This window comes from Hyperolius riggenbachi, chromosome 3 (assembly GCF_040937935.1).
Source record: "Hyperolius riggenbachi isolate aHypRig1 chromosome 3, aHypRig1.pri, whole genome shotgun sequence".
Lineage (NCBI taxonomy): Eukaryota > Metazoa > Chordata > Amphibia > Anura > Hyperoliidae > Hyperolius > Hyperolius riggenbachi.
Genome location: NC_090648.1, coordinates 316,040,299 through 316,065,602, shown reverse-complemented (window position 1 = coordinate 316,065,602; position 25,304 = coordinate 316,040,299). Strand labels below are relative to the sequence as shown.

The following is a 25,304-nucleotide window of genomic DNA, read 5'->3' as shown; positions in this document are numbered from 1 at the left end:
AATAAATATCGTATGAATTCCTCTGAGTAACTCATTTTCTGGTCAGTGCACTGTTAAACCACAAATCATGTAAGTATTAAATAACACGATTTATACAGCTTTGTGGGTAAAAACTCCTAAGCTTCTACATGTACTGTATCTGTTTTCAAAAAGGGCTTAAACTGCTGAACAAAAATGAGTTATATTTTGCGCAGTCTAGATTTCTGGAACCTTTAAGGTAGGATATACAGAAAATGTTGAATTTTACTTTTCATTTTTCCCTAAATATGTTTATGAAAGCAAAGAGACACATCATTTTACTCCTAACAGAAAGCCCAATTTACGTTGAGACAAACTGCAACTAGAGTGCAATAAAAAATTAGAGCATTATTTAGGATCCTTTCACACCAAGTCTGTTGCAATGCAGAATAATTATGCATGCCAACTCACTGCCCATACAATTCCATGGGGCTTTTTACAGTTCTGTTGTTGTAACAGATTGCATTACTCTAACTCACTTCATGCAGGCTTTGTATGTCTATGTCTAACGCATGTGTTATGCAACTGAGCACGGTGTGAATACAGCCTAAGGCCCCATTTACACGTAATCAGTTGGTACGTTTTTTTTTTCTTCTCCATAGCAGAGCATTGTGAAAAAGATGTAAGTTAATGCGCGTTAAGTGTGAACTGTGCCATAGTAAAACACGGGCTTTACTTTGAAAACCAGTTGTCCTTTCAGTTATAACTGAAAACAACTGATAAACTGTAAATGGGGCCTAAAGGTTACACTGATGCAGTACTACCACTGCTGAGATACTGGATGGTGGTAAATACAGTGTTACACAGGTGGACATAGCGCTATGGAAGATGTTGGTGCTATATAAATAAAAATAATAAATACTCCTACTAGACTATGCTGCTCAGCTGAGCAAAGTAGTAAAGTGAGGACACAAAGCTAATTACCCTATTGTGCCCTCAAAATCGCAATACTAGCTGGATAAAAACTGTTTTCACATGTAAAGTATTGAATTTAACATTGGATTTAGCTATATGCCTGGAATTCAGCTTTAAAAGACTTCAGAGAGGTTTCTAGTATGTGTGACACTGCGCAATGTAATCCCAGGTAAGGCTTTCCCTGTCTACTACAACGCTGAGCTATTTATTCAACTTACATTCATCATATCGAAGCCCAATAATGGATACCATCTCTCTGGTCACCACAAAGATAGGGTTTTCTTCTGTGGTGGCAGGAAAGTGCTGTGCCTGCCTGCCTGGCTCTAGCACCAGCCTCCTCCCTTCATATAGCAGCTCCTGGTTTTGGGAAGGAATTTTTGTCTGCTTATAGATCAGATCCTGGAAATCTGTAGTCCTGTAAAACAGTAAAAGACTCAATAAAAAGAAAAAAAAAGAGAACACTTGTCAAACAAAACAGAAATTAGGTCTACGTTTTATTATGTTTGTTTAGATAACTTGCAGAGGCCCACCACAGAAAGTGACAGATCTACTGACAGATATATGTGCAGGCCCAATCTGAATACTCTTTTGAGGCACATGGCCAACACAAAATTAGTAAACGGTCCTGGTTTGTTGAGAAAGTTGTAGATATGTGGAGAGGGCCTTTTAAAGGAAGACACTACAATAATTTCCAGAGCTCAAATGAAGAAAACAAACCCAAAAGAGAATAGGGAAGGGCATGGTGTAGTATAGTAATACTTGGGTTCCTGCATTTACCGGGTATCAGGAGAACAAGAGTAAATGCTAGCATCCAAATACCAGTCCCTCCATTACCTTCCCCCAGCTCCTCTTCTGGGTCATGTTTCCTCATCTGGGTTCTGCAATATTTGCAGTTCATTCTAGTGTCTACCATGTTACTCCATGTCTACCATATTACTCAGTTTCAACTCTCTGTCTACCATCTTATACTGGGAATACACTATTCGTTTCTGCCGCAGATAGATGGTTTGATAGAAAATTTCCAACATGTCTGATCTCCCGTTCGATCATTTTGCCGCTCAATTTCTGATAGAAGTGAATGGAAAAAGATAAGAAAAACGAGCGGAAGATAAGAGAATCGACTGCAGAATCGGGCGGAGAATCAAGCGTCAGAAACGCATTGTGTATTCCCAGCATTACTCAGTTTCAACTCTGTATGCTAGAATGAAACTACAATTACTGCCACACTGCTGATACTGTTGGGATTGCACTATAGGAGAAAATTATTTATTAGTGAAATTTTGATACAGGCAAAAGCCAAGAGATGCATTCTGCGTCTATGAAGAAGGGACTGGAAAGAATGGAGAAACTTCTGCAAGCAGAGTAAGGAGGGGGAACAGTGAACTCATCCACTGTCACAGAAAAATCCAGCGTGTCAGATCATTAAAGGACAACTGAAGTGAGAGGGTTATGGATGCTGCCATATTTATTTCCAGTGTGTCTGAATCACACACCTGAAATAGGCATGCGGCAAATACAGTCAAACCTAAAGGATACTCGAGGTGAACAAAGTGTTCTTTTGCTTACCTGGGGCTCCATGTAGCTCGTGTAGGTTCTCGCTGTCCTCTTGGTCCTCTTCCTCAACCTGCTGTCTGGGCTGGTACAGTGCACAACTTAGCTAAGTCGCACACTACTGTGCATGCGCTGGCTCTGCAGCGCAACTCTTGATCACGCTCCTGTGGCCGGGAATGTTCTGTGCATGTGCGGCTACAAGTCTTAATGTAGTGTGCATGCGAGGAGCACTCCTGGCCACAGGAGTGCAATCAAGGAGGTGCATTGCCAGGCCGGGGCATGCACAGTAGTGCGCAACTTGGCTACTGTGCCAGGCCAAACAGCAGATCGAGGAAGAGGAGTGGGAGGACAGCAAGGGCCATACAAGCCTAGGATGGCTGGAAGAAGCCCCAGGTAAGTAAAAGAACACTTATTCTTACCTTGGGTATCCTTTAAGTAAAACACCTGATCTGCATGCCTGTTCATGGTCTATGGCTAAAGTATTAGAGGCTAAAGATCAGCAGGACAGCAAGGCAATTTGCATTGCTTAAAAGGAAACAAACTATGGCAGCCTCCATATCACTCACACTTCAGTTTTTTTTTCAATCTACTATATTCATCTATTAAGAAATATATTTCATCTTATTATACTTACGTATTATCTGTGTGAATATAGATCTTGTGAAGAGCCATTTGCTGAAGGGAGAATACATGAATTACAATTCGATCGAATATGTCATTTGTTTCTGCAAAGAACTGGTCAAAGCTCCAACATTTCTCCTGGTCAGCTTCTAGAATATTTGCCAATACTGGGCAAAACAGAGTCTGCAGGCCACTAAAACAAAGAACACGACAAAATAAGAATTGCTTACAGAAAATCATATACATTTGAACAAAAAAATACCATGGTACCAAATATATTGTCATATATAATGTGATCTTTGCAAACAACTGCATTGTTCTGGGAATTGCATAGGATATTTGTAGGAGGCTTAGGCCCCGTTCACACTTGCGTTTTGGCAAATAAACGGACCGGATCCTGATCGGATCCTGACCTGATCCTGATCAGAACTGTACGGTTCCGATCCGGACCGTTTGTATCAGGCATGCATCAGGCTGCCATCCGGATCCGTGGGCAAAAAATAGCGAATTTTGAAAAAAAAAATGTTGGGGTCAGCAGAAGGTGCACCTGGTGCACGTGTAGAATCAGGTTCCTCCGCTGTAGGCCTTACCTCCACCTCCGACATTCTGCCAAACAGCTCCAGCACGTCTGTCACTGCTGCTCCACTCCAGACATGCTTGGCCCATGTGTCCCCATCCGAAATGGCCGCTTGCATACGCATAGGAAGTGGGGTAGAACGTCAGGTTTTTGTAGGCAGTGTGTTCTGTGCCTTCCGTTCCCCATTGGTTCCTGTGTTCCTGATGGTGCTGTCAGGCTCAGGTCCGGCTCCGGTCCGGGTGCGTGGGCCGGAGATCCAGGCCCAAAAAATAGCGCATGTTGGAAAAGAGTCCGGATCCGATCCGGCTCCGTACTGTACGGAACGGACGCGTGTGAACGTCCGCATAGACTTTACATTGCTATGCGGAACGTACGTTCCGTTTGTACAGTATGCGGTCCGGATCAGATCCGGAAAATCCGGATAGCGAACGCTAATGTGAACCGGGCCTTAAACAATATTTACACATAATTATTTGGCACAGATATAAAGTGGACGAAAATGAAGCATAATCTAACAATCATTCTCAAAGATCAACGTATGAACAATTCTTTTGTCATATATTTAAGAAGAGGGAGGGAGGGAGAGAGGATGATGAGATCTCACAGGAAGATGCAATGGCAATCAGCTGCTAATACTTATTTTAGTGGATTACTAAGCTGAGTCGATTCCAATGGAATTTAATGTAAAGTTAGCTGCTTGCATCTTGCAAGAGCGGGATTTTTTTTCTGGTTGCTTGAGAGTTCTGAACAACTCAGATTTTCCTGCAATTAATAATAATGGTACAAATACCACTAGAAAATTATAACTTAAAGCAGACCTAAACTCTGAATATGTCTGTGCCCCTTTAAAGAACAAGTGACACCCTTGCTTACCTAGAAATAAAAAACACATATATAAGTAGACATAACAGATGTATTGTGCTATCCACGTAATGATTCCTGTGAATTTTATAAAGGAAGAGCAGAAAATCCTATTCAAGGCAGTGGCCATCTTGCCAAGCTAATGCTGCCATCATATCCTTCCTGACTCTTGTTTTCCCCCCTCCCTTCTCTTGCTCATTGTGTATTCATTAGCTGCCCTCCTCCCAGAGTCTTCAGACACTCCCACTGAGGTGTATACTAGGATCTGCACTGTCTTATCCTCCAATCGCTGAGTCACCTCAGCCTTGCTTGTAAACGCAAGTAATCAGAGGGTGTGTCAGATAAGAAGCTGGCAGGGAAATAAATGGAAGAGGAGGAATATATTATAGATAAAAAGAACTCCTAGCATTCAACTGTTTGGCACTAGAGCCAGTGCTCAAAGTATGTGATAACTCCAAATCATAACAGCAGAAAAAGTTTTGCAAGTTTTGAATGCAGGATTAGCATCTTTATCACTTAATACACTCAGACCAGTTGCTGTTGAAATTTGATTTTTATGGTGACAATACCACTTTAACCAGTTCACCACTGAGGGGGTTTTCCTCAAAAAGAGACTGAAGCCTTTGAAAATACCTATTTTTATGTTGCAGACTCCTTCATCAATATAACCCAAGCTGATTCGTTGCGAGGATGCTGCAGAACAAGGGCTTTATACCATCCCCATCCCAGGGCAAAATTCCACGACTTTCCAGGTTGTGGATTTTGCTGCCCAGGGAGGCTAAGCTTTGTGCTGTAGCTCTGCCTCCAGTACAGTCAATCTGCGCCGATCACTTCCTCTCCCTGCCCCTCTCAGTGAAAGAAGACAGAGGGGCGGGGAGCGGCAGCGATCAGTGCAGATTGACACGAGTAGAGGCAGAGCTACTGCCCAAAGCTCTGCCTCTTCCCGGAAGGAGCCCCAAATCTTCCCCCGGGGATTTCGGGGGGATTAAGACCTCGTTCTGCCGCGTCCCCACAGCAAATCAGCTTGGGTTATATTGATGAAGAAGCTTGCAGCTTGGGTTATAAGAATGAAGAAGCCTGCAGCATAGAAATAGGTATTTTGAAAGGCTTCAGACTCTCTTTAAGGACCAGAGAAATTTTCACCTTTCAGCGCTCCATTCATTCCCCAATAATTTTATACCTACTAATCTCAACAAATTGATCTATATCTTGTTTTTTTCACCACCAATTAGGCTTTCTCTGGTTTGTACATTATATAAGAAATATTTTATTCTAAATTCATTTTAACAGGAATAACGGAATGAAAAAAATCCATTATTTCTCAGTTTTCTGCGATTATAATTTTAAAATAAAACCCACAAATTTTATTATTAATATTTTATTCGGAAATAAAGGTGTATATTTTTCAGTTTTGCGTCCGTCACTAATTACAAGCCGCTATTTGCAAAGATAACAGTAACATACAGCCATGACATACATTTGAAAAAAGTTGAATCCTTAAAGGACTTATGAGGCCAAATTCGTTAAAAAAAAGTGAAGTACCTGCAGGATGTTTAAATGCACGGAGGGCGCGGACGGCGTCCTCCGTGCATTTAAACATCTTGCAGGTACTTCACTTTTTTTAACGAATTTAGCCTCGTAAGTCCTTTAAGGATTCCGCCGGGTCCCCTTCCTGAAAGCACCCCCCGTGCTGCTGGCGACCCCACAGGCCGGGTCGGGCTCTCATGCCGCTCCTAAGATGGCCGCCGGAGCTGGCAGTCCGCATTGCCGCCAGTGCGGCTGCGCAGCTCTAGGGCCAACCCCTCCGATCCATGCTACAGTGCGTGGTTCGGAGGGTTGGCCCTAGAGCTGCGGACTGCGCAGCCGCGCCCAGCTCCGTCGACCATCTTAGGAGCGGCATGAGAGCCCGACCTGGCCTGTGGGGTCGCCAGTGGCACGGGGAGCGCTTTCAGGAAGGGGACCCGGCGAAACTGCACGGAGGGCGCGGACGGCGTCCTCTGTGCATTTAAACATCTTGCAGGTACTTCACTTTAACGAATTTGGCCTTGTAAGTCCTTTAAAGGAATACTGTAGGGGGGGGGGGGGGGCAGGGGAAAATGAGTTGAACTTTCCCAGGGCTTCTAATGGCCCCCCGCAGACATCCTGTGCCCGCGCAGCCACTCACCGATGCTCCTGCCCCACCTACGGTTCACTTCTGGAATTTCAGACTTTAAAGTCTGAAAACCACTGCGCCTGTGTTGCCATGTCCTCGCTCCCACTGATGTCACCAGGAGCGTACTGCGCAGGCCCAGCATGGTAGTGAGTAATGAAACGCGGCTTTCAGCACGCCTATGCCACATAATGAAATGCAGACATCCCCAGGACTTCTGGGTAAGTTAACCCCCCCCCCCCCATTCTGCAGTCACACTTGAAGTCATTAGACTTCATTAGAATTCCAAATTCCGTCTGGACTCAAAAGCCCATGGCTGTCTGTACGTACTGTTAGTACACAAACAGGAAGTATAAGACAAGACAAATAACATTTATATCACGCTTTCCTCTTGGCGGACTCAAAGCACCAGAGCTGCAGCCACCAGGGCGCACTCTATAGGCAGTAGCAGTGTTGGGGAAATTTGCCTAAGGTCTCCCTACTGAATAGGTGCTGGCTTACTGAACAGGCAGAGCCGAGATTCGAACCCTGGTCTCCTGTGTCAGAGGCAGAGCCCTTAACCATTACGCCATTCCAGCCAATGCATGTATGTCTTACTGTTTGTTTTTTTTTGTTTTTTTTACAATGACTGCAGGCATCTCATTGACACGGGGGCCTTAGATCAATGAATGGGAACTATGTTCCCATTCACTGATTTCCCCACTAAGGGGCAGGGCCGAGAACACGCAGAGGAGTGTGCAGTGGCAGTAGATGAATATCTACGTCCCTGGGATTCCAGATGAAGGTATACTGCACTTGGTGCAGTAACTAGTTAAAAACAAAATGTATCCCTCTAACAACTGTGAGTACCTAATTTACTCAGATTTCATCCACCCCCGTCTCTGTCGGTGCCCAATTCTGCCTGAAACCTTGCCCCACACTGAAAAAGCTTTCTGTGTGAAGTAGTAAGGGACCCAAGACTTCATATCTGTAAGTAAAGGACTATTACAGCAATAATGTTTTGGTAAAATGAACCTTTCGCAGTACAAAAATACTTACAGGGACAAATTACAGTACAGGGGCAAATCCCACATCCAATCTATGGGACCATTTTCTGTTCTCTGAACACCAGATATTGCACCAGATGGCTTTCCAGTAATTATTTTATACCTGCATAAAAGTAAATGCAATACATTGAGAAATTTCACAGCCATACACATGTTCATAAGCAACTTGCATAACACTTGATCTCGTGACTGCCATCCTACATTTATAAGTGCCTTTAGAAATCCTGTTTGTGGATTATGGTCTCAGTGGTCACACCTTATATCCAAAGATAGTCAATGAGATGCTAATAATTTCAAGTTCAAGCAATTTTTTTTTATTAATTTCAAAGGTTCTAATATTGAGTCAAATATACCATATGTTCCCCTGAATTGGTAGGTTAATATGAATACTGGTAAAATGAAGAGGACTAGGTTGTTTCCCTTTCAAAACTATGCACTTTTTGGCAAAGGATGCTTTTTGGCAAAGGATACAAGCATAAGAGTTTCCTCTCTAGATGGATGTGGCCAGAGAGAGGAAAAGCAGAGTTGCTTAATTGGTAAAGGGTGTAAAGTTTAAAGAAGTGAATGTCAAGAGTGTGCCCAATGAGTACAGTGGAACATTTTATGCTTTGACATGCTGGAAGAACTGAAAAATAGACATAAGCTTAACTAAAGTGTTAATGCTGGGCTCGTCTACTGAAATGTTAAAGTTGTCAAATACTGGGAGTAAATCAGAGGCAACAATCTGCAGAAGCCAGGTGTTAAATTTGACTAAAAATCAGAAGGTCAGGCTAGGTGGTTGGCAGAGAACAGTAACTTTAAGAAAAAAGGGGAAAAAAAAGATGAATTACATATACCTAAAGTACAGAGCAATGGTGCTAGGTCTGCCATAGTGCCTTATAGGCAGTACATTTAGATGCTTCCCTACTAGCAGTTATGTTGCCAAAGTAGATGTAGATGAGGTCTTGCACCCCCCCCCCCCCCCCCCTATGTTTATGTGCCGATTGGTTAATCACAAAAGTGTACATTTACACAAGGTAACGACTGTTCCAGTATTCAATCTCTGAGGCTCAATACAACAGGCAATTGCCAGAGAAGGTAGCTATATTTATCATCATCAATCAGCATACTGCAGTTCCAATGGGCTCACATTTTCACAGGTTCTACATGCTTCAGAAATTAGGTTACACAGAGGAGGAAGCTAGTACACTGGCGTAGCAGCCTCATCATTAATCATCCTTAAATGTTATGGAAGTATGTGCAAGAAGTTAAAGGTATTTGGAGGCATAAGAATGTGCAAGTAGTTAAAGGGAAAAACATACATAACTTCCTTGTTCCTGCGTGGCCCTTCAAAAGGCCTGAAGGGAAGACTTCCTGTAGCTGCATGGTAGAATGTCACTCCAATGCTCCACAAATCCACATTAGCACCATACTTCTTCTGATGATCCTTCCTGAGCACAGCACGCTCATACATGTCTGGGTGCTTCAAAGAAACAAACCACACGTTACTCAGCAATATACTTAAATAAATGATTTCTGCTTCACAGATTCAGATCACACAACATGATATCCTTACTTAGAGTGGTACTGTCATCAAATTTTATCTACAGTCTAAAGCCTAATCTACACGATACGATTATTTGTGCGATTTGTTTACGATTCTATTCACGAACCGATTAAATCCGACATGTCCGATCGGGATTCGATTCAATTCGATTTGCCATTGTTTTGCAAGTTTAAAAAATGGTATTTTTTCCCTTTTTATTGCAAAAGGTATGCTTTTATATATTTTGTAGACTATACAGAATAATTTCTGTGAAAGTATAAATCTTGGGAGTAGTAGCTTGAGTACACTTTTGCAAGCTCACATACTCTAGTACTCTACCCCCCTTGCTGTACCTATGTGTGTGTGTCAATTGGGTGTCAGCTTTTTAGATAAGCAGCAATTTTCCAATTCAAAGATTATTTGGGGTAGCGGTTATTCTGTTTTTGGTTTGATACCCACCTCTGCCTTGGCACAGAAAGAGCTACCAGATCCCCTGTCACATGGAACCTAGTTTACTCTACACTGCTGACAGTTGCTGGCTCTCTGTGGTGTACCCTACATAGATCATGACACTGTGGCCTGTTCTTTCAGCCATTACTCCATTTACTCTTTCTCAGTATGCAGGGTCACACAGCACTGGAGGCAGTGCCTTTCAGTGGTGAAGGGAAAATTAGGGTTAGTGCAGTGTACCTGTCAGCTGCCACATTCCTAGGAAGGAGGCAAGTATGTCTGTATTGGAGCTAAGTAGACACTAAAAACAGATGTCATTCACCTGAGACAGTCAAAACTTTAAATGTAAGATTTTTAACCTGTTCTCTCAAAATATGACTGAGATTACAGGAAAGGCCCAAGTAGTAATAGGGCTATAGATATAATTGTATATTTCATTAGTTTATTTTCACTTCAGATTTGCTTTAACCTTCCTGGCGGTAAGCCCGAGCTGAGCTCGGGCTATGCTGCCGGAAGGCACCGCTCAGGCCCGGCTGGGCCGATTTGCATAATTTTTTTTTTGCTACACGCAGCTAGCACTTTGCTATCCGATCTGTGCAATCCGATCACCGCCGCTACCCGCCGATCCGCCGCTATCCGTCGCGCAGCAGCCGCGCCCCCCCTCCCCCAGACCCCGTGCGCTGTCTGGCCAATCAGTGCCAGGCAGCGCTGTGGGGTAGATCGGAGTCCCCTTTGATGTCACGACGTCGGTGACGTCATCTCGCCCGTCGCCATGATGGGGGAAGTCCTCCAGGAGATCCCGTTCTTCGAACGGGATCTCCTGATCTCCGATGGCGAACGGAGGGGCTGGGGGGATGCCGCTGAGCAGCGGCTATCATGTAGCGAGACAAAAAAAAATTTTTTAAATGGCTTTGCTGCCCCCTGGCGGATATTGATAAACTGCCAGGAGGGTTAACCACTTTTGTACTGTAACCGGTGGGAGGGGTTTGTGGTGAAGCCCCTCCCACCGAAAACTGTGAGGACCATGGTCCTGGCAGTTTCCTGTCTGTGAACAGAGTTGCATTGTGGGAAATAGCCGTTTACAGCCATTACCAATGGTCAAAAAAGCAAGCAGCATCTCCTGCCAGTGACATCACCTGCCAGCAGTAAAATAAATTCACCATGTGATAAATGTCAGAATGTAAATCAAAGAGAGAAAGCTTTTACAATGGGCAAACACTGACAATCATTTATACATAATTATAGTAAAAAATGAAGCACTTTTTTATTAGATTATTTTCACTGGAGTACCTCTTTAAAGTACATGTTACGTCTAACAACCAGGAAACAGAAATTCCCTTCAATAAACATACAAATCACAAAGTCTCTTCTGAATTTTTTCTTCCTTGGCTGGAACACACTGTTGTCTAATGTAAGCATAATGTTTTCTGTTGCACTGTGTTCTTGTGTTTGCAAACATTTCATGTTTACTTGTGCATGTTTACTTGTTGTGTGGGTTAAGTGTACAGCCACATTAGAAAAATGTTCCAAGCCTTTTATCCTCTAGTCAGCCAGATGCCGATATGGTAGTTATATGAGGTAATGGTAACTACAGCTGGAATTGACATGAAGTCACTTTAAAGAGAATCTGTATTGTTAAAATCGCACAAAAGTAAACATACCAGTGCGTTAGGGGACATCTCCTATTACCCTCTGTCACATTTTCGCCGCTCCTCGCCGCATTAAAAGTGGTTAAAAACAGTTTTTAAAAGTTTGTTTATAAACAAACAAAATGGCCACCAAAACAGGAAGTAGGTTGATGTACAGTATGTCCACACATAGAAAATACATTCATACACAAGCAGGCTGTATACACCCTTCCTTTTGAATCTCAAGAGATCATTTGTGTGTTTCTTTCCCCCTGCAGCTATCTTCCACTGAAGTGTCAGGCTGTTTCTTACTGCAGAGTGCAGACAGCTCTGCCCATATGTAATTCATCAGTATGTGAAATCCCAGCCAGCTCAGAGGAGGATTTATCCAGCTTGTAAAAGATAAGAGAGAAGAGAGAAGCTGCCCTAATCTAAATAATACACAGGCAGTGTGCAGAGAGGGGCCTGGAGGGGGGAGATGCATCACAGAACCACAACACTGAAGAACTTGGCAGCCTTCCAGACACAGGCTGACAAGTCTGACAAGAGAGAGATAAGTTGATTTATTACAGAGATGGTGATAGTAGAACGTGCTGCAGTAAGCCAGAACACATTAAAAGAGCTTTTGGAAATTGTAGGATGATAAAAAACAGGATGCAATTTTTGTTACGGAGTCTCTTTAAATATATAGCAGCTCAAACATCATCCATTATCCCGTTAGGTAGCGATTGAATGATGAAATCGGCTCCTGACTGGCCATCATATAGACGGCAGGGAGAGTGATCTGCGGCGGGGAGAGAGAGAGATGCGATCCTCGGTAGCGACAAGAATGCACGACGGGATGATTGCGTCCTGGCAGTGGTAAGAGGATCAATACAGGGCGCAGATTTCAATCAGCGTGGTCCGAAACTAGTTAAACCCCATAGCTTATGTTTTTAACTATCTTTTGTCACAAATCTATAAACTTGCAAAACTGTGCCTCTGAAGAAGCAACCATGTTTAGGGCCATGAAACATGCGTTGGGAGATCAATGTTAAACAAAACGTGTCCAAGGACCTTTTATTATGTCATGTTGCGCCTGATCACTAACAATAGTGTAATTAAAAGTTAGGCTTTATATTGGATTGTCCTGACTGGGCCGATAAACCCTCACTTTGTTTTTAGATCTCTAACTTTTGTGATTTGATTAGAGGGGTGGCTAATCCTTGAGACTATTTCATTGTTTAATGTATTAAAGCTGGCCATACACTAGGCCGATTCCCCACCGATCGACAGCAGATTCCATCACTGGGATCGAATCTGCTGTCACATCGTTTACGCTACATGCTAAATTTCGATCTATTTCGTCCCGAAATAGATCGATCCCGTCGATCGCTCCGTGCGGGAAATTACCGTCGATCGCCCGCGGGTAGGGAGCGCGTCGCTAGCGGCGTTCGAGTGCCCGACGACCGACGCAATACAGCTGCAATACATTACCTGCTCCGCCGGCGCGACTCCCCAGGTCTCCGATGTCCAACGAAAGCTCTACTTTCTTGGGGCTTCCTCCAGCCCCTTGCAGTAGTCCTGTGCCATTGCAGCAGCTTCGGTGGCTCCCAGTCCCCTCCGATGTAGATGCCCTCACCAGGTCGGCATCTACTGCACATGTTCAAAAACTGCTCGCTGTTGCGCAGACGTCATCTGGAGCGTTCTCTGCTGGTGCAGAACTACTGTGCCTGCGCATTACACTCCAGATGTCATCGCGACACCAAGGTGTTCTCGCGCAGGTTCAGTGGATACCACCCAGGCGAGGTCGGCATCTACACCAGAGGGGACCCCGGGCCACCGGCTGGAAGCGGAGCTGCGGTGAGGGCATAGCACGGCTGCAAGGGGCTGGAGGAAGCCCCAAGTAAGTTGATCTTTTAGTTTTACATTTTCTCGGATGTTTCCTTTAACAGCAGTAATTGAGGGCTTCCAATACAAAACTTCAACAAATTTAATTACCAAATATTCTTCAGTGCCATAAAGAGAGACAAACTGCTCATCATCCTCCAATTCTCTGGCTGCACCGAAGTCTGTCAGTTTGTACACAGATTGTCCATCTTCACCAATCACTCTCATGATGTTTCCTGGTTTGATATCTCGATGAATTATTCCATTTTCTCTAAGGTGATTCATTCCTGCAACTAAAGAAAGGATATTCCAGTCACTTAGTGCGCATGCATATAAAACATAAGGCCTACAAAAAGGCCCTTCCCATGCAAACAAGCGAGGGCACTGAAACCAGGAACACATAACTTTGGGAAATACAGTAGCAATTGGTAGACAAAATTCCCCTTGGCCATGTGGAGGAAAAAAGCTCTAGGATGACTATAAATTATATATATATATATATATATATATATATATATATATATATATATGAGCTGGGCAAGATAATTCAGATATCTTTGTTCAACATGCGGCATATTCTGGCATATAAGACGACTGGTCGTATAAGATGACCCCCCAACTTTTTCAGTTAAAATATAGAGTTTGGGATATACTTGCTGCATAAGACTACCCCTCTTCCAACGCACACCAAATAAAAAAAAATAAAAAAATCATATACTGGTGCTATGTATGAACAGATACTGGTGCTGTACTGTATGTGGTGCCCAGTATATAGGCGACTGACTGGTTGGATTGGTCAACTCTCCCTCTAAATGGATTGGTCAGCTCTCCTTGTCTACCTGTTTATCAGAGCGGTATGGAAGAATAGATCACGCTGTGCCCATAAAACACGCCTCTTTCACCCTTTCTGGCCCACCCTTGTATCCTATTTACCTCCTTCTCTGCCTCTCAGATCTTGCACATGTGCGCCTGTGCTGCTTCACTACTGTCCTCCGCAGTGAGATCTGAGAGGCAGTAACAGGATAGGACATATCACCTGGCATCAATGACACCCGGTGTATAACACGACCCCTGACTTTTCAGATGATTTTCAAGGGTTAAAAAGTAGTTTTATACGCCAGAATATACAGTAAATTGTATTCTTCTCTAGCAGCCTCCAAGTAATAAATGAAAGACAGATCAACAGACTATTTATACTTTATAGACTGCAGTAAAATGGCAGAGCTCGTTAACAAAATCCCTTCTGAAAACTTTTTTTTTTTTGTCATTTCCTTCAAAGTCGACTTTCATTTGAAAATATTAGAATACAGAATATACTTGCATGACTTGCTGAAACAAGAGCATTAAGTAAACATGAAGTAAGATGAATATACGGCCGGCAATAGTTGGCTTTCTTTTAATGAGGAAATGTAGTGAAAGTCACGGAGTGAATAATTTTTTTTCCAGAATATTAATTTATAAAATGTAGTAAGTGTCTGTCCATTGTTAAACCTTTCCTCACCCTGACCGATTTACATTTTGAAAATGTTCACAGGTGGAAATATCTTTAGTTGTCAGGTGAAACTCTGCGGAATGTTTGTTTCTGTCAGTGTAAATAATACCCGGTCTCCCAGAATGCTTTGGGAAGAGAATAGTGTGTGCGTGTGCCTCTACGGTGCCTCTTAAACATGTACCATGCCTGGATGTTGTGCTGATCCTTGGCTCAGATAAAAAGTATAGTGGTAAGAATATAGAAGGTGCTATTGTATGATTGTCATGTTGGTGTTTTGTCTCTAATACTTTGAGTCACTCGCACAGAGTCAGGATTGCCAAATCATCCCTTGATATACTGACAGATCTAAGTCATGCAGGTTCTGGGGCTACTTACAAAGAATCAGTGCCTAAACTTCATCTAACTAGCCCCAAGACCTGTGTAATTCATGTCAGTAATTAAAGGTGTGAGTTGCAACACTGACCAAAACAATAATGTTAACATTTGTATAGTGCTTTTCTCCCGTCAGACTCAAAGTGCATGAGTGACTAAGGGCACGCTCAGTAAGACACCCTGGAGCATTGCCTAAGGAATGACTTCTTGCTGCCTAGTTAACTGGCTGCACCCAGGATTTGAACTCTGGATTTTTTGTGTCATCGGAGGGGGTCTATAAAGGAATCAGCAGGGAAATAAAAAAATGAGCTTTACTTACCAAGGGCTTCCTCCAGCCCTGGCAGCCGATATGTCCCTCTCCGCAGCTCAGGTGTCCCGAGATCCCCTCTGTTTCAGATGCCGACCTCGCCAGGTCAGCATCTACTGCAGAACGTGTAGAACGCTCCCGTCGCCAAGAGTGTTGCCGGTCCGTGCATGCACAGTTGACCCTGGACCAGAGGACTTTCCTGGTGCCAACTGTAGAAGAACTAGGTGGCCGAGGAGGATAGCGAGGGAAGCGATAAGCCTGGAGCAGTCTGGAGGAAGCCCCAGGTTTACTTTTAACTTTATGTATAGTGGGGATCGATATAATACCTCCATCAAAAAGCTTGAGGCAATACATCCTTTATTATTATTTCCAGGTTTACTTTAAGGCAGATGGGATAAAACTGGTGCCTTTTAGAAAGTCACATCAGTTCTATTTTGTACATTTTAAAAGAAAAGAACATCCTATCTACTAGTTATAAATCATGAAGGAGGCTCATTTGGAGCTGCTTAGTTACATTTGGCACAGGATGCCTCAAGTCTGTGGGGCAATAATGACTTTCCAACTAGCAAGGCATTCTAAAGTGGTTACTAAAGCACACTATTTGTACTGAGAATGAATCCAGGCATACCTATTACATATCCGTATACAGTATTAGGGTAGAACCTCTGTTTCCAGGTGTTGCTATACTAATCAATAAAATAAAAGTTAATGCTGCATCTTCAAATTGGCAGGAATTATATTTGGAGTACTGTAACATTTATTCAACTGTAAAACATTTATTTTTAATATAAAAACATTAATTTGATGTGTTTTAGCAATCATTTAAGAACAGCAATTGTTTGGGGATGACTCCATATAAGTTGGGTAAATTCCATAAGAATGGAATTTATTTCAACGCCAGACATAGATACAGTAAGGTTGTCAGCCATGCAGCAAAATCCTAACAGTACAAAGGCCTTCAGTCGAGTACCTGGCACAAAAGTGCAAATACAAACCAGCCTTTACAGCAGTGAGGCAAAACAGGCGTTGCCACTGATCTTGGGAGCAAACAGAAGTGACAGTGAAACATTTCAGACTTATATTACTTCATTGTACAGCAGACATCTAGTACCCATCCATCTGCTGATCCCATGGATATAAAAGGTGCCCACTAATGACACAATCGTGAGTTTACAATTTTACCAAATATACAGTATGTAGTAGAAAAATAAACGGAGTGAATATACTTTTAATGGATACACTAGGTAGACACTCATAATAATTAAAAGAGGGAAGGATTGTACAATAAAGAATGTATCATTAGTGGGCACCTTTAAACTATTCTCTAATGAGGATGGAAATGTTCACATTGAGAATCCATCATCTTGTTTTCTTGGTTGCCCAACTTGAAAGCTGGTGAGCGACGTCACAGACCTAATGAGAATTGATGACATACCCACATCACGTGACACAATGAGAAACTCCAACTCTGGTAAACCAAATGAATTTGAATGTTCTTCCAGCACGGAGTACAAACTGGCACACGGACAGTATTCCATAACCAGCACTTTATGGCGACTTGACATCTGGAAGACATTGACAGAGCAGTTATAACAATGGCAAAAAAAGCAATATAGTTCAGCGCAAAGTATCTGAGAAGAATGTATAGTATTTGGATTTCAATCTTTTATTTAATTGTAACAATATACACTATAAATCCCATATAAACTGACAATTTCAGCCTATAAGAAATGCTACATACCATATCTTTACATGTTACAGTACCGTAAGTAGTGGATGAAAAATACCTGGGTCTTGAGTAAGGCTGGTCAGCGAGATGCAAATAATGCATTATTATGCAAATACATGCAGCTAGAAAATGAACCAAATTCCACCTTGGCGTGATTTGATTAGTCCATTTCAAAACTGCACACATTTCTATAATCCCGCATCAACTCAGAACTTTTTGCATCTCAATGACTATCCCTAGTTCTGAGAGCTCCAGGCACTCATTACTTCAACAAATCTAGGCATCATGATCCAAATTCTTACTCATAACTTCGTTTTATTAATCGAGCAAATACTCTGTATAACCAAGGACCGATAATTCTTACTGATACAGAGACTTTGATTTATAAAGGATGGAGAGCAGTGCAGGACCTGTGCTATCCAGCAAACCTTGCCAGGATATTTTAAGTGCCTTAAAAATCATAAACAGGACTTTTAAGAGCACAAAAATAAATTACCTAAAAGCACTGCTGAACACTGTTTCGTCTTATATTCAAAACAATTTTACCTCTTCCTCGATTGCAAAGAGTTTGACAATGTTCTTGTGGTTAAGCTTTTTTAGGACTTCAAATTCTCTTGTTTGGACATCCGCAGGGCGAAGGAAGCTCAGGTTATTGAACACTTTGACAGCATACAAGTCTCCTGTTTTCTTTAACAACAAAGAAAAGATGTAAATCTTACAGACTATGCAGCATATATATTTCAGAACTATAAACAAAGTGTTTTCATTATGGTAATCCATTTTGGCCATTTAACTCAACTTTCCTAAATTATATGAACAAAATAATACAAGTCTTGACATAAAACAGAAATAGGCCATAGAAAAGAATCTTCTCCTTTAAAATACTCAATGTTTGATGCTTCACATCTTTACCTCAGGCTGCAAAACAAAAGGTGTTAATATTTTGAAAGGGGTGATTCTTTTCCATGGCTGCAGTATGTATCATTGCCCGTCTATTGCACAAAACTGCATGTTAGACCTCTCTGATCGAAAACAGCAGCCATACTGAATGTTCCATAATCCCAGAAATGCTCTCTATTGGTTCAGGGACTACAGGGTACTGACATTATTCAGTAGGTCTGTGGGTGCTATAAAGTGAACAGGGAAGTGACAATCAAGCACTTTGCACCTAATTGTTATCCAAATTAAAAAGCAAGTCTTTTTAAAGAGACTCTGTAACAAAAATTGCATCCTGTTTTTTATCATCCTACAAGTTCAAAAAGCTATTCTAATGTGTTCTGGCTTACTGCAGCACTTTATACTATCACTGTCTCTGTAATAAATCAATGTATCTTTCCCCTGTCAGACTTGTCGGCCTGTGTCTGGAAGGCTGCCAAGTTCTTCAGTGTTGTGGTTCTGCTATGAACTCCCCCTTCCAGGCCCCTCTATGCACACTGCCTGTGTGTTATTTAGGATTAGAGCAGCTTCTCTGTTCTCTCTTATCTTTTACAAGCTGGATAAATCGTCCTGAGCTGGCTGGGCTTTCACATACTGAAGAATTACAGACAAGGGCAAAGCTGTTTGCAGGAAGAAACAAGCAGCCTGAAACTTCAGTGCATGAGAACAGGGGGAAAGAAACACACAAATGATCTCTTGAGATTCAAAAGGAAGGCTGTATACAGCCTGCTTGTGTATGGATGTATTTTCTATGTGTGGACATACTGTACATCAACCTACTTCCTGTTTTGGTGGCCATTTTGTTTGTTTATAAACAAACTTTTTAAAACTGTTTTTAACCACTTTTAATGCGGCGAGGAGCGGCGAAATTGTGTCAGAGGGTAATAGGAGATGTCCCCTAACGCACTGGTATGTTTACTTTTGTGCGATTTTAACAATACAGATTCTCTTTAAACAACTTATCACTTATCCACCTTCAGTCCTTCATTAAAAATACCATGGCTTACTATGCGTTTCTGGCAAGATGAGACGATAGAGGCTTTAAAGCAGAGGTCTCAAACAATTTACCTGGGGGCCGCAGGAGGCAAAGTCAGGATGAGGCTGGGCCGCATAAGGAATTTCACAATCGCGGCGCATCGCCGCCTCTGCCCGCCCCTTTCAAGAAATGCCGGGGGATTGCCCCCCGGGCGATTTGGGGGCTCTGCAGCCCTCGTTTATCGGCGGGGATGCGGCAGATTACTTGGGAGCACTGAAGCGAACTATAAGGAAGCTTTTGCCGGCGAGGGCCACAAAATATTGTATCGAGGGCCGCAAATGGCCTGCGAGTTTGAGACCCCTGCTTTAAAGGATATCCAGGGTGGCAGCCTATCAGGTCCCTTGCTGTAGTTCTGCTGCTCCACTGGCCCCTCCGAAAAATTCCAGATCACTGCTGTAGTTGCTGACTATTGCACATGTGAGGGCCCATCTGCGCGCCTCCCTCGATCCCACCCCATAACCGGGAGTGTTCTGCCTTTGCGCAGTTTAAGCCTTTGTAAACTGCTCAAGAGCAGAACTCTCCCAGCTGTGGAAGCACAATCGAGAGAGGCACACAGATGTGCCATGCATACAGAGTAGCCTGCAACACCAGCTGTGGTTTGGGATCTTTTGGACGGGACAGTGGCACCCTGGAGGGCAGTGGAACTATAGCTAGGAACCTGATAAGGGGCTTGAAGAAGTCCCAAGTAAGTAAAGGTACCGATACAGACAATGTATGGGCAGATCAACCAAGAAACAGATCTCTCTCCGATCAGAGAGAGATCTGTTGCTTACCCATACACCACAGGCCGATTCCCAATCAATTTCATGCCGAAAAATGATCCGGAATCGGCCTTGCGACACCGCATCCGCCACCTTGCCGCTGTCCCCCCAAATGGTCAATGTGCCCCCCAGTGCCTTATACATTGCCTGTCCGTGTCTGCCGCTGGTCCTGGGTTCCTCCGTCCACATACGCGCCCCACGTTGTTTCCGGAGTAATGTGGGTGCATGCGTGACGTCAAACATGCACCCACATATATGCCGGCAACCACATGGGGCACCTGTACTGACTGAGGACGACTGGAGCCACCGGCGGCCCTGGACAGGTGCTGTAGAATGCACTTGGCACCGAGAGGAGCACATTTAACATTAGGGGGCACAGCTTCTGGGGTTTTTGTCATGTGCGTCATTCATCCCGATAATGCTCACGGTTACGGCCACACCCCCAACCAACCACAATGGCCCAAAATCTTGCAGCATGTCCACCCGATGTTAAAAAATTTGTTGGGAAGTAGTAATTAACATACAATTTTGCACTACTTTACTTCAATCAGATTTAAACAGAAATCAAATTGAGAACTGATTGAACCATTCACTGCTAGTATTGTACTTCACAACACAGTACCAAGTTAAGCAGCTATCAATCATTGGCCACTCCTTAAAAATATATTGTTATGTCCAACTACTCTTTCAATACAAAAAAAAACTGCCTGAGACTGGAATTTAATTGATGAGCCATGTGAGGGTAAAGGTCAATAGTAAATTTGCTCAAAGTCATTGAATCAAAAAATGTGTCCAATGTAAGGGGCTAGTTTACACTGCATTAGCTGCGTTGCAGAATAATTCTGCATGTCAACTTACTGCCCATACAATTCTATGGGGCTGCTCACTGTACTGCATTGTAACACATCCTGTTAGGGCCCGTTTCCACTAGAGCGAATCCGCATGCGTTGTCTGCATGCGGATTCGCATAACCAATACAAGTGGATGAGACTGTTTCCACTTGTCAGTTTTTTGGTGCGTTTTTCTGTGAAGGATTTTTCTGCACGGTAGGGCCTGCAGAATTCGCCTGCGTGTGGAATGCAGGCGATTAGCAGGCAATGTATTTAATAGGGGAAATCGCACATGCGTTTTTTGCCGCGAATTCGCACTAAAACTAATGTACATTGAGCCAGGCAGTGACATGGTTAAAATCGCTGATAGCCTGCCTATGCGAAATCGCATGCGAAATCGCGGCAAAAATCGCATGCGAAATCGCATCCGCATGCGATTTTGTCAGCGGTGGAATCCCAGCGATTCGCACCGCACTAGTGGAAACGGGCCCTTATTCTTAAGGTGCATACACACATGCAATTATGATTGGCCAATTACTGATTCATTTTTCCCCTCCAAGTAGTATAAGGGTCAGCAGATTTCGACTATCAACATATTTTTTAGGTAAGCTCTCATATACTACATGGAAGTAGTAAAATTGGAAAATCAAAGTTGGATGTGTGTACCAGGCTTAACTTGCTGCATTCAGGCTTTGCATTAATGTCTATATGTAGTCTCCATTGCAGTTCCCACACATTAAAGCGAACCTGAAATACGTTTTTTTTAAAAAGATTTACTTACCAGAGGCTTCTCACAGCCCCCTACAGCCAGTCCCACACCGGTACACAATGTTCCTCCGGGTTCACCGCCGCGGTTGAGTTTCTCTTTGTTCAGTCGCTGTCCACTGTGCCTGTGCGGCCCTGGTCACACATGTTCTTGTTAGCGCTCCCGTTACTAGGAGTGTCCTGCACAGTGGAGATTTTCTCATACTGCATCTTGCTATGGGAGCGTGAACAATGATGCACGCGGCCAGGGCCGCACTGGCGCAGTGGACGTCAACTTGTAAGACGGTGGTTAAGAAATGGAGTCACAGTGGGAGACCGGAGGATCCTTGAGGACCGGCGTGGGACAAGATGGCTGCAGGGGGCTAGGAGACGCCCCAGGTATGTGAATCTTTTTTAAAAACGTATTTCAGGTACGCTTTAAAACGCATCACTGTGAATCTAGCCTAAGGGCCCATTCACACCTGAGCGGGAATCGCATGATTCCTGCTCATGGCAAACCGCTAGCGGTTTTGTAAAAACCGCTACACATTGTAGCAAGTGGCAGTGTTCTCACTGCCGCGTTTGCGGTTAGCGATAACCGCAAACGTGCTGCATGCAGCGGTTTGACTGCGATTTGCGTTTTGCTATTGTGATTAGCATGCAAAGCTAATCGCGATCGCTCCAAAAGCGCCGCAGTGTCCAGTTCTCGCAAAACGCTGGCGGTAACCGTCGGCGTTTTGCGATTATAGGTGTGAACGGGCCCTCAGACCACATTTAGGCTGGGTATAGACACATTATGATTATCAGATAAGCAGACATAACACGACAACTCTCAGGGCAGTAGGGCACTGCTGGCAAATCCCCTATGAAAGGGCATGCCCAGCTCTGCCAAATGTACTCATTCATTTCTGTGGTAGGATGTGGGCAGCCAGTATAATTGCAAAGAATACAATTAGGATCAGTAAAAAAAAAAAGTCAACACGCCCAATCAAAGAGGTCAGGGGAGGCCAGTGCAGACAAACAGTCCGAATGGGCAACTGTTATGTAATGTGCATATCATGTTTAGGTTTTCTACTAAAACTGCACTTATGCTTTAGTAACCAAGGATTAATGAGAGAAAATTGTATGTTCTAGCAATGCAGCTTGCTTTAATATTAAGGCTGCTTTCACAGTGGGACGTTACAGGCGCACGTTAGAGCAGCCTGTAACGCAGCCCAACTCACAGTAATCAAAAATACATGGGCTGTTCACAGTGCCCACGTTGCGTTAGGCTGGTTTCACACCAGGACGTTGCGTTTTAGGGGACGTTATGGTCGTATAACGTGCCCCTAACGCAACGCCTGGTGCTCTCTGCTATGGACGTCAGAGTGAGCCGCGTTGTGCAGCTCACTCTGGCGTCCGTGATGCCGTGATGCGTTCTCTTGGATGCATGCGACCATCACGTGGTCCCGCCCGACCAATCGACGCACAGAGCGGCCGCTCCAGGAAGTAAACACTGCACGTCACTGAGTACAGTGAATATTAATTAGCCATGTGCCTGGCCGCTCTCCGCTCCTCCCCAACGTTACTGAGCATGTGCAAGCAGTCTAACTTATAAAGTACTGCATGCAGTACGTTGTCTTGTGGCGCAGTGTTACTAAGTAACGCAACGTGGGCACTGTGAACAGCCCATAGATTTTTCATTACTGTGCAGTGGGCTGCGTTACAGGCTGCTCTAACGTGCGCCTGTAACGTCCCACTGTGAAACCAGCCTTACAGTGTAACGCTGCACGTTCAATAAAAGTGCAGCATGCTGTGCGTTATAGGTGGTTTTAGTCGTGTTAGACTGTTTGCACATGCTCAGTAAGGGGAGAGTCCGCTATTGTTCCTAGCCACATGGCTAATTAATATTGACTGCACTGTAGTGTTGTCCAGATCATGAACAATTCGGATCTTTGATCCGGATCTTTTTTGTGAGTCGAATCATCCGAATTGCCACAATCAACATCTCCAGTCCCATTATATTTACTTCAATATAATAAGCAAATCACAACTGCACAGGCTAGTTAGAATTATGAAATAACAGTATTCAATATATATACATATTTGTAAAATGGTTGACAGGGGTATCAATGTAACTCCACATCAAAATATAAAGTGTCAATACCGGAAAATCGAAGTCTAGAATCCCAGTCGGCACCGCCTTAATAAAAATAGCTCTTTGTGATGAAGAGCGGAAAAGCCGCCGCATGTTCTGGCGGCTGATTCCGCGTCTGATGCGGCGGTTTGTCCGCGTCAGCATGCGTCTGGGTTGTCTGGAACTGGTGGTGCACATGGGAGGAATGGCGTGGGGGCCGCCGCGTGTTCTGGCGGTAAGGCGGCGGATTCCGCGTCCAGTGCGGCAGTTTCCCCGCAGCAACTTGTGTCTGGGGTGTCTGGACCTAGTAGTGCACACAGATGGAGAGCTGCGCGCGCGCTGCAAGACAAGCTCTTTATACCAATAGCAGGAAGATCAGCTGATCAGGGCGGTCAGCTGATCCCTGCTCAGTCAATGATTGGTTGATGGGAGCTGGGCGGGGCTGTGGAGCGCTTTACTATATATATCTCCTGCTGTTCAGTTGCTGGTTGTCTGGCGTTGCGAATGCCTATGTGTTAGCACTCAGACCTTAGTCAGATCCTTCAGTGTGGTGGAACCAGGAGGACCTGGGAATCCACACTTAGCCAGTTACTGTATATCATCTGTGTTATTCTCTAGCATAGTTCCAGGGTGTTGAGATCACGGCCCTCACACCCCAGACTAGGAATACTGTATATCATCTGTGTTATTCTCTAGCATAGTTCCAGGGTGTTGAGATCACGCACCTCACACCTCAGACTAGGCCTTGTTCTGATATCTGTTATGACCTGTAGCTTTCCTGACTATTCTTCTGTTCTCTGATTTGGTACTTTGCATTTCTGATACTCTGTTGCCAACCCAGCCTGTCTGACCTTCTGGCTGTCACCCCCCGCAGGGTGTCCAGCCTTTCCGCAGGGGTCCCCTGCTCTTCAGAGGGGACACTGCTCCTTATCAGTCAGGGACTCCCTCTCCAGGTGTCCTTGACTGCAGTAGAGTCTTCTCTACTTATTGGACCACCTGCTACCCCGGTGGTCCAAAGGTTACTGTTGCACCAAAACACTTACACACTCAGGTGTCTAGAGGTTAGACATATTTGATTATTGGCGATTCTGCAGATCCCCAATAATCAGGTATATCTGTATTCTTGGGGATACTGCAGATCGCCAAGAATCAGATTCTCTCTCTGGTTGCTGACACCTATCGTTACAGAACGCCAGACCAAAACAATATGGACGCACTTAGCACTCGTCTGGACACACTGACCACCTCGGTGGAAAATCTCATCAGAGTGATGGACGGTCAGCAGGCCCAGATCTCTGCTTTATCCGGGTGACTACAAGTCCTACAGACGACTGTCAATTCAGTGCGATCCCCTCCAGTCACAGACTTGAGAATGTCTGTACCGGAAAAGTTTTCTGGCCATAGATCTGACTTTCAGAATTTTAAGAATCGTGTGATGTCATATTTTGAATTGAGGCCTAATCTGTCAGGGACAGAAGCACAGAGAATTACCTTTAACAAAACCTTACTCTCAGGGGATGCTCAAACCTGGGCGAATAATTTACCAACAGGGCATGAAGCACTTAGGTCAGTTGAAGAATTCTTCAAGTCTATGGCCATAATTTATGACGACCCAGACATTGCGTCTACCTCTGAGCAGAAGCTAAAAACCTTGCGTCAAGGCAAGGATCCAGTGGAGGTCTATGTGGCTGAGTTCAGGAAGTGGTCAGTGTCGGCTAGGTGGGGGGCTTTTGCACTACTAGATTGTTTTTTATCAGGGTTGTCAGACGCA

General features: G+C 43.9%; 1 protein-coding gene across 2 annotated transcripts in view; it reads right to left on the bottom strand.

The window, feature by feature from the left end:
• The window catches only part of TBK1 (TANK binding kinase 1), a 79,585-nt gene that overhangs the window by 41,062 nt on the left and 13,219 nt on the right, over positions 1 to 25,304 (bottom strand). For both annotated transcript variants that reach the window (XM_068276742.1, XM_068276741.1), the window contains exons 3-9: positions 17,657 to 17,797; positions 16,817 to 16,946; positions 13,322 to 13,503; positions 9,040 to 9,200; positions 7,731 to 7,841; positions 3,119 to 3,298; positions 1,152 to 1,348 (exon numbers count right to left, since the gene is read on the bottom strand). In XM_068276742.1, the coding sequence (XP_068132843.1) occupies positions 1,152 to 1,348; positions 3,119 to 3,298; positions 7,731 to 7,841; positions 9,040 to 9,200; positions 13,322 to 13,503; positions 16,817 to 16,946; positions 17,657 to 17,797 (1,102 nt within the window). The remainder of the gene's footprint in view (positions 1 to 1,151; positions 1,349 to 3,118; positions 3,299 to 7,730; positions 7,842 to 9,039; positions 9,201 to 13,321; positions 13,504 to 16,816; positions 16,947 to 17,656; positions 17,798 to 25,304) is intronic.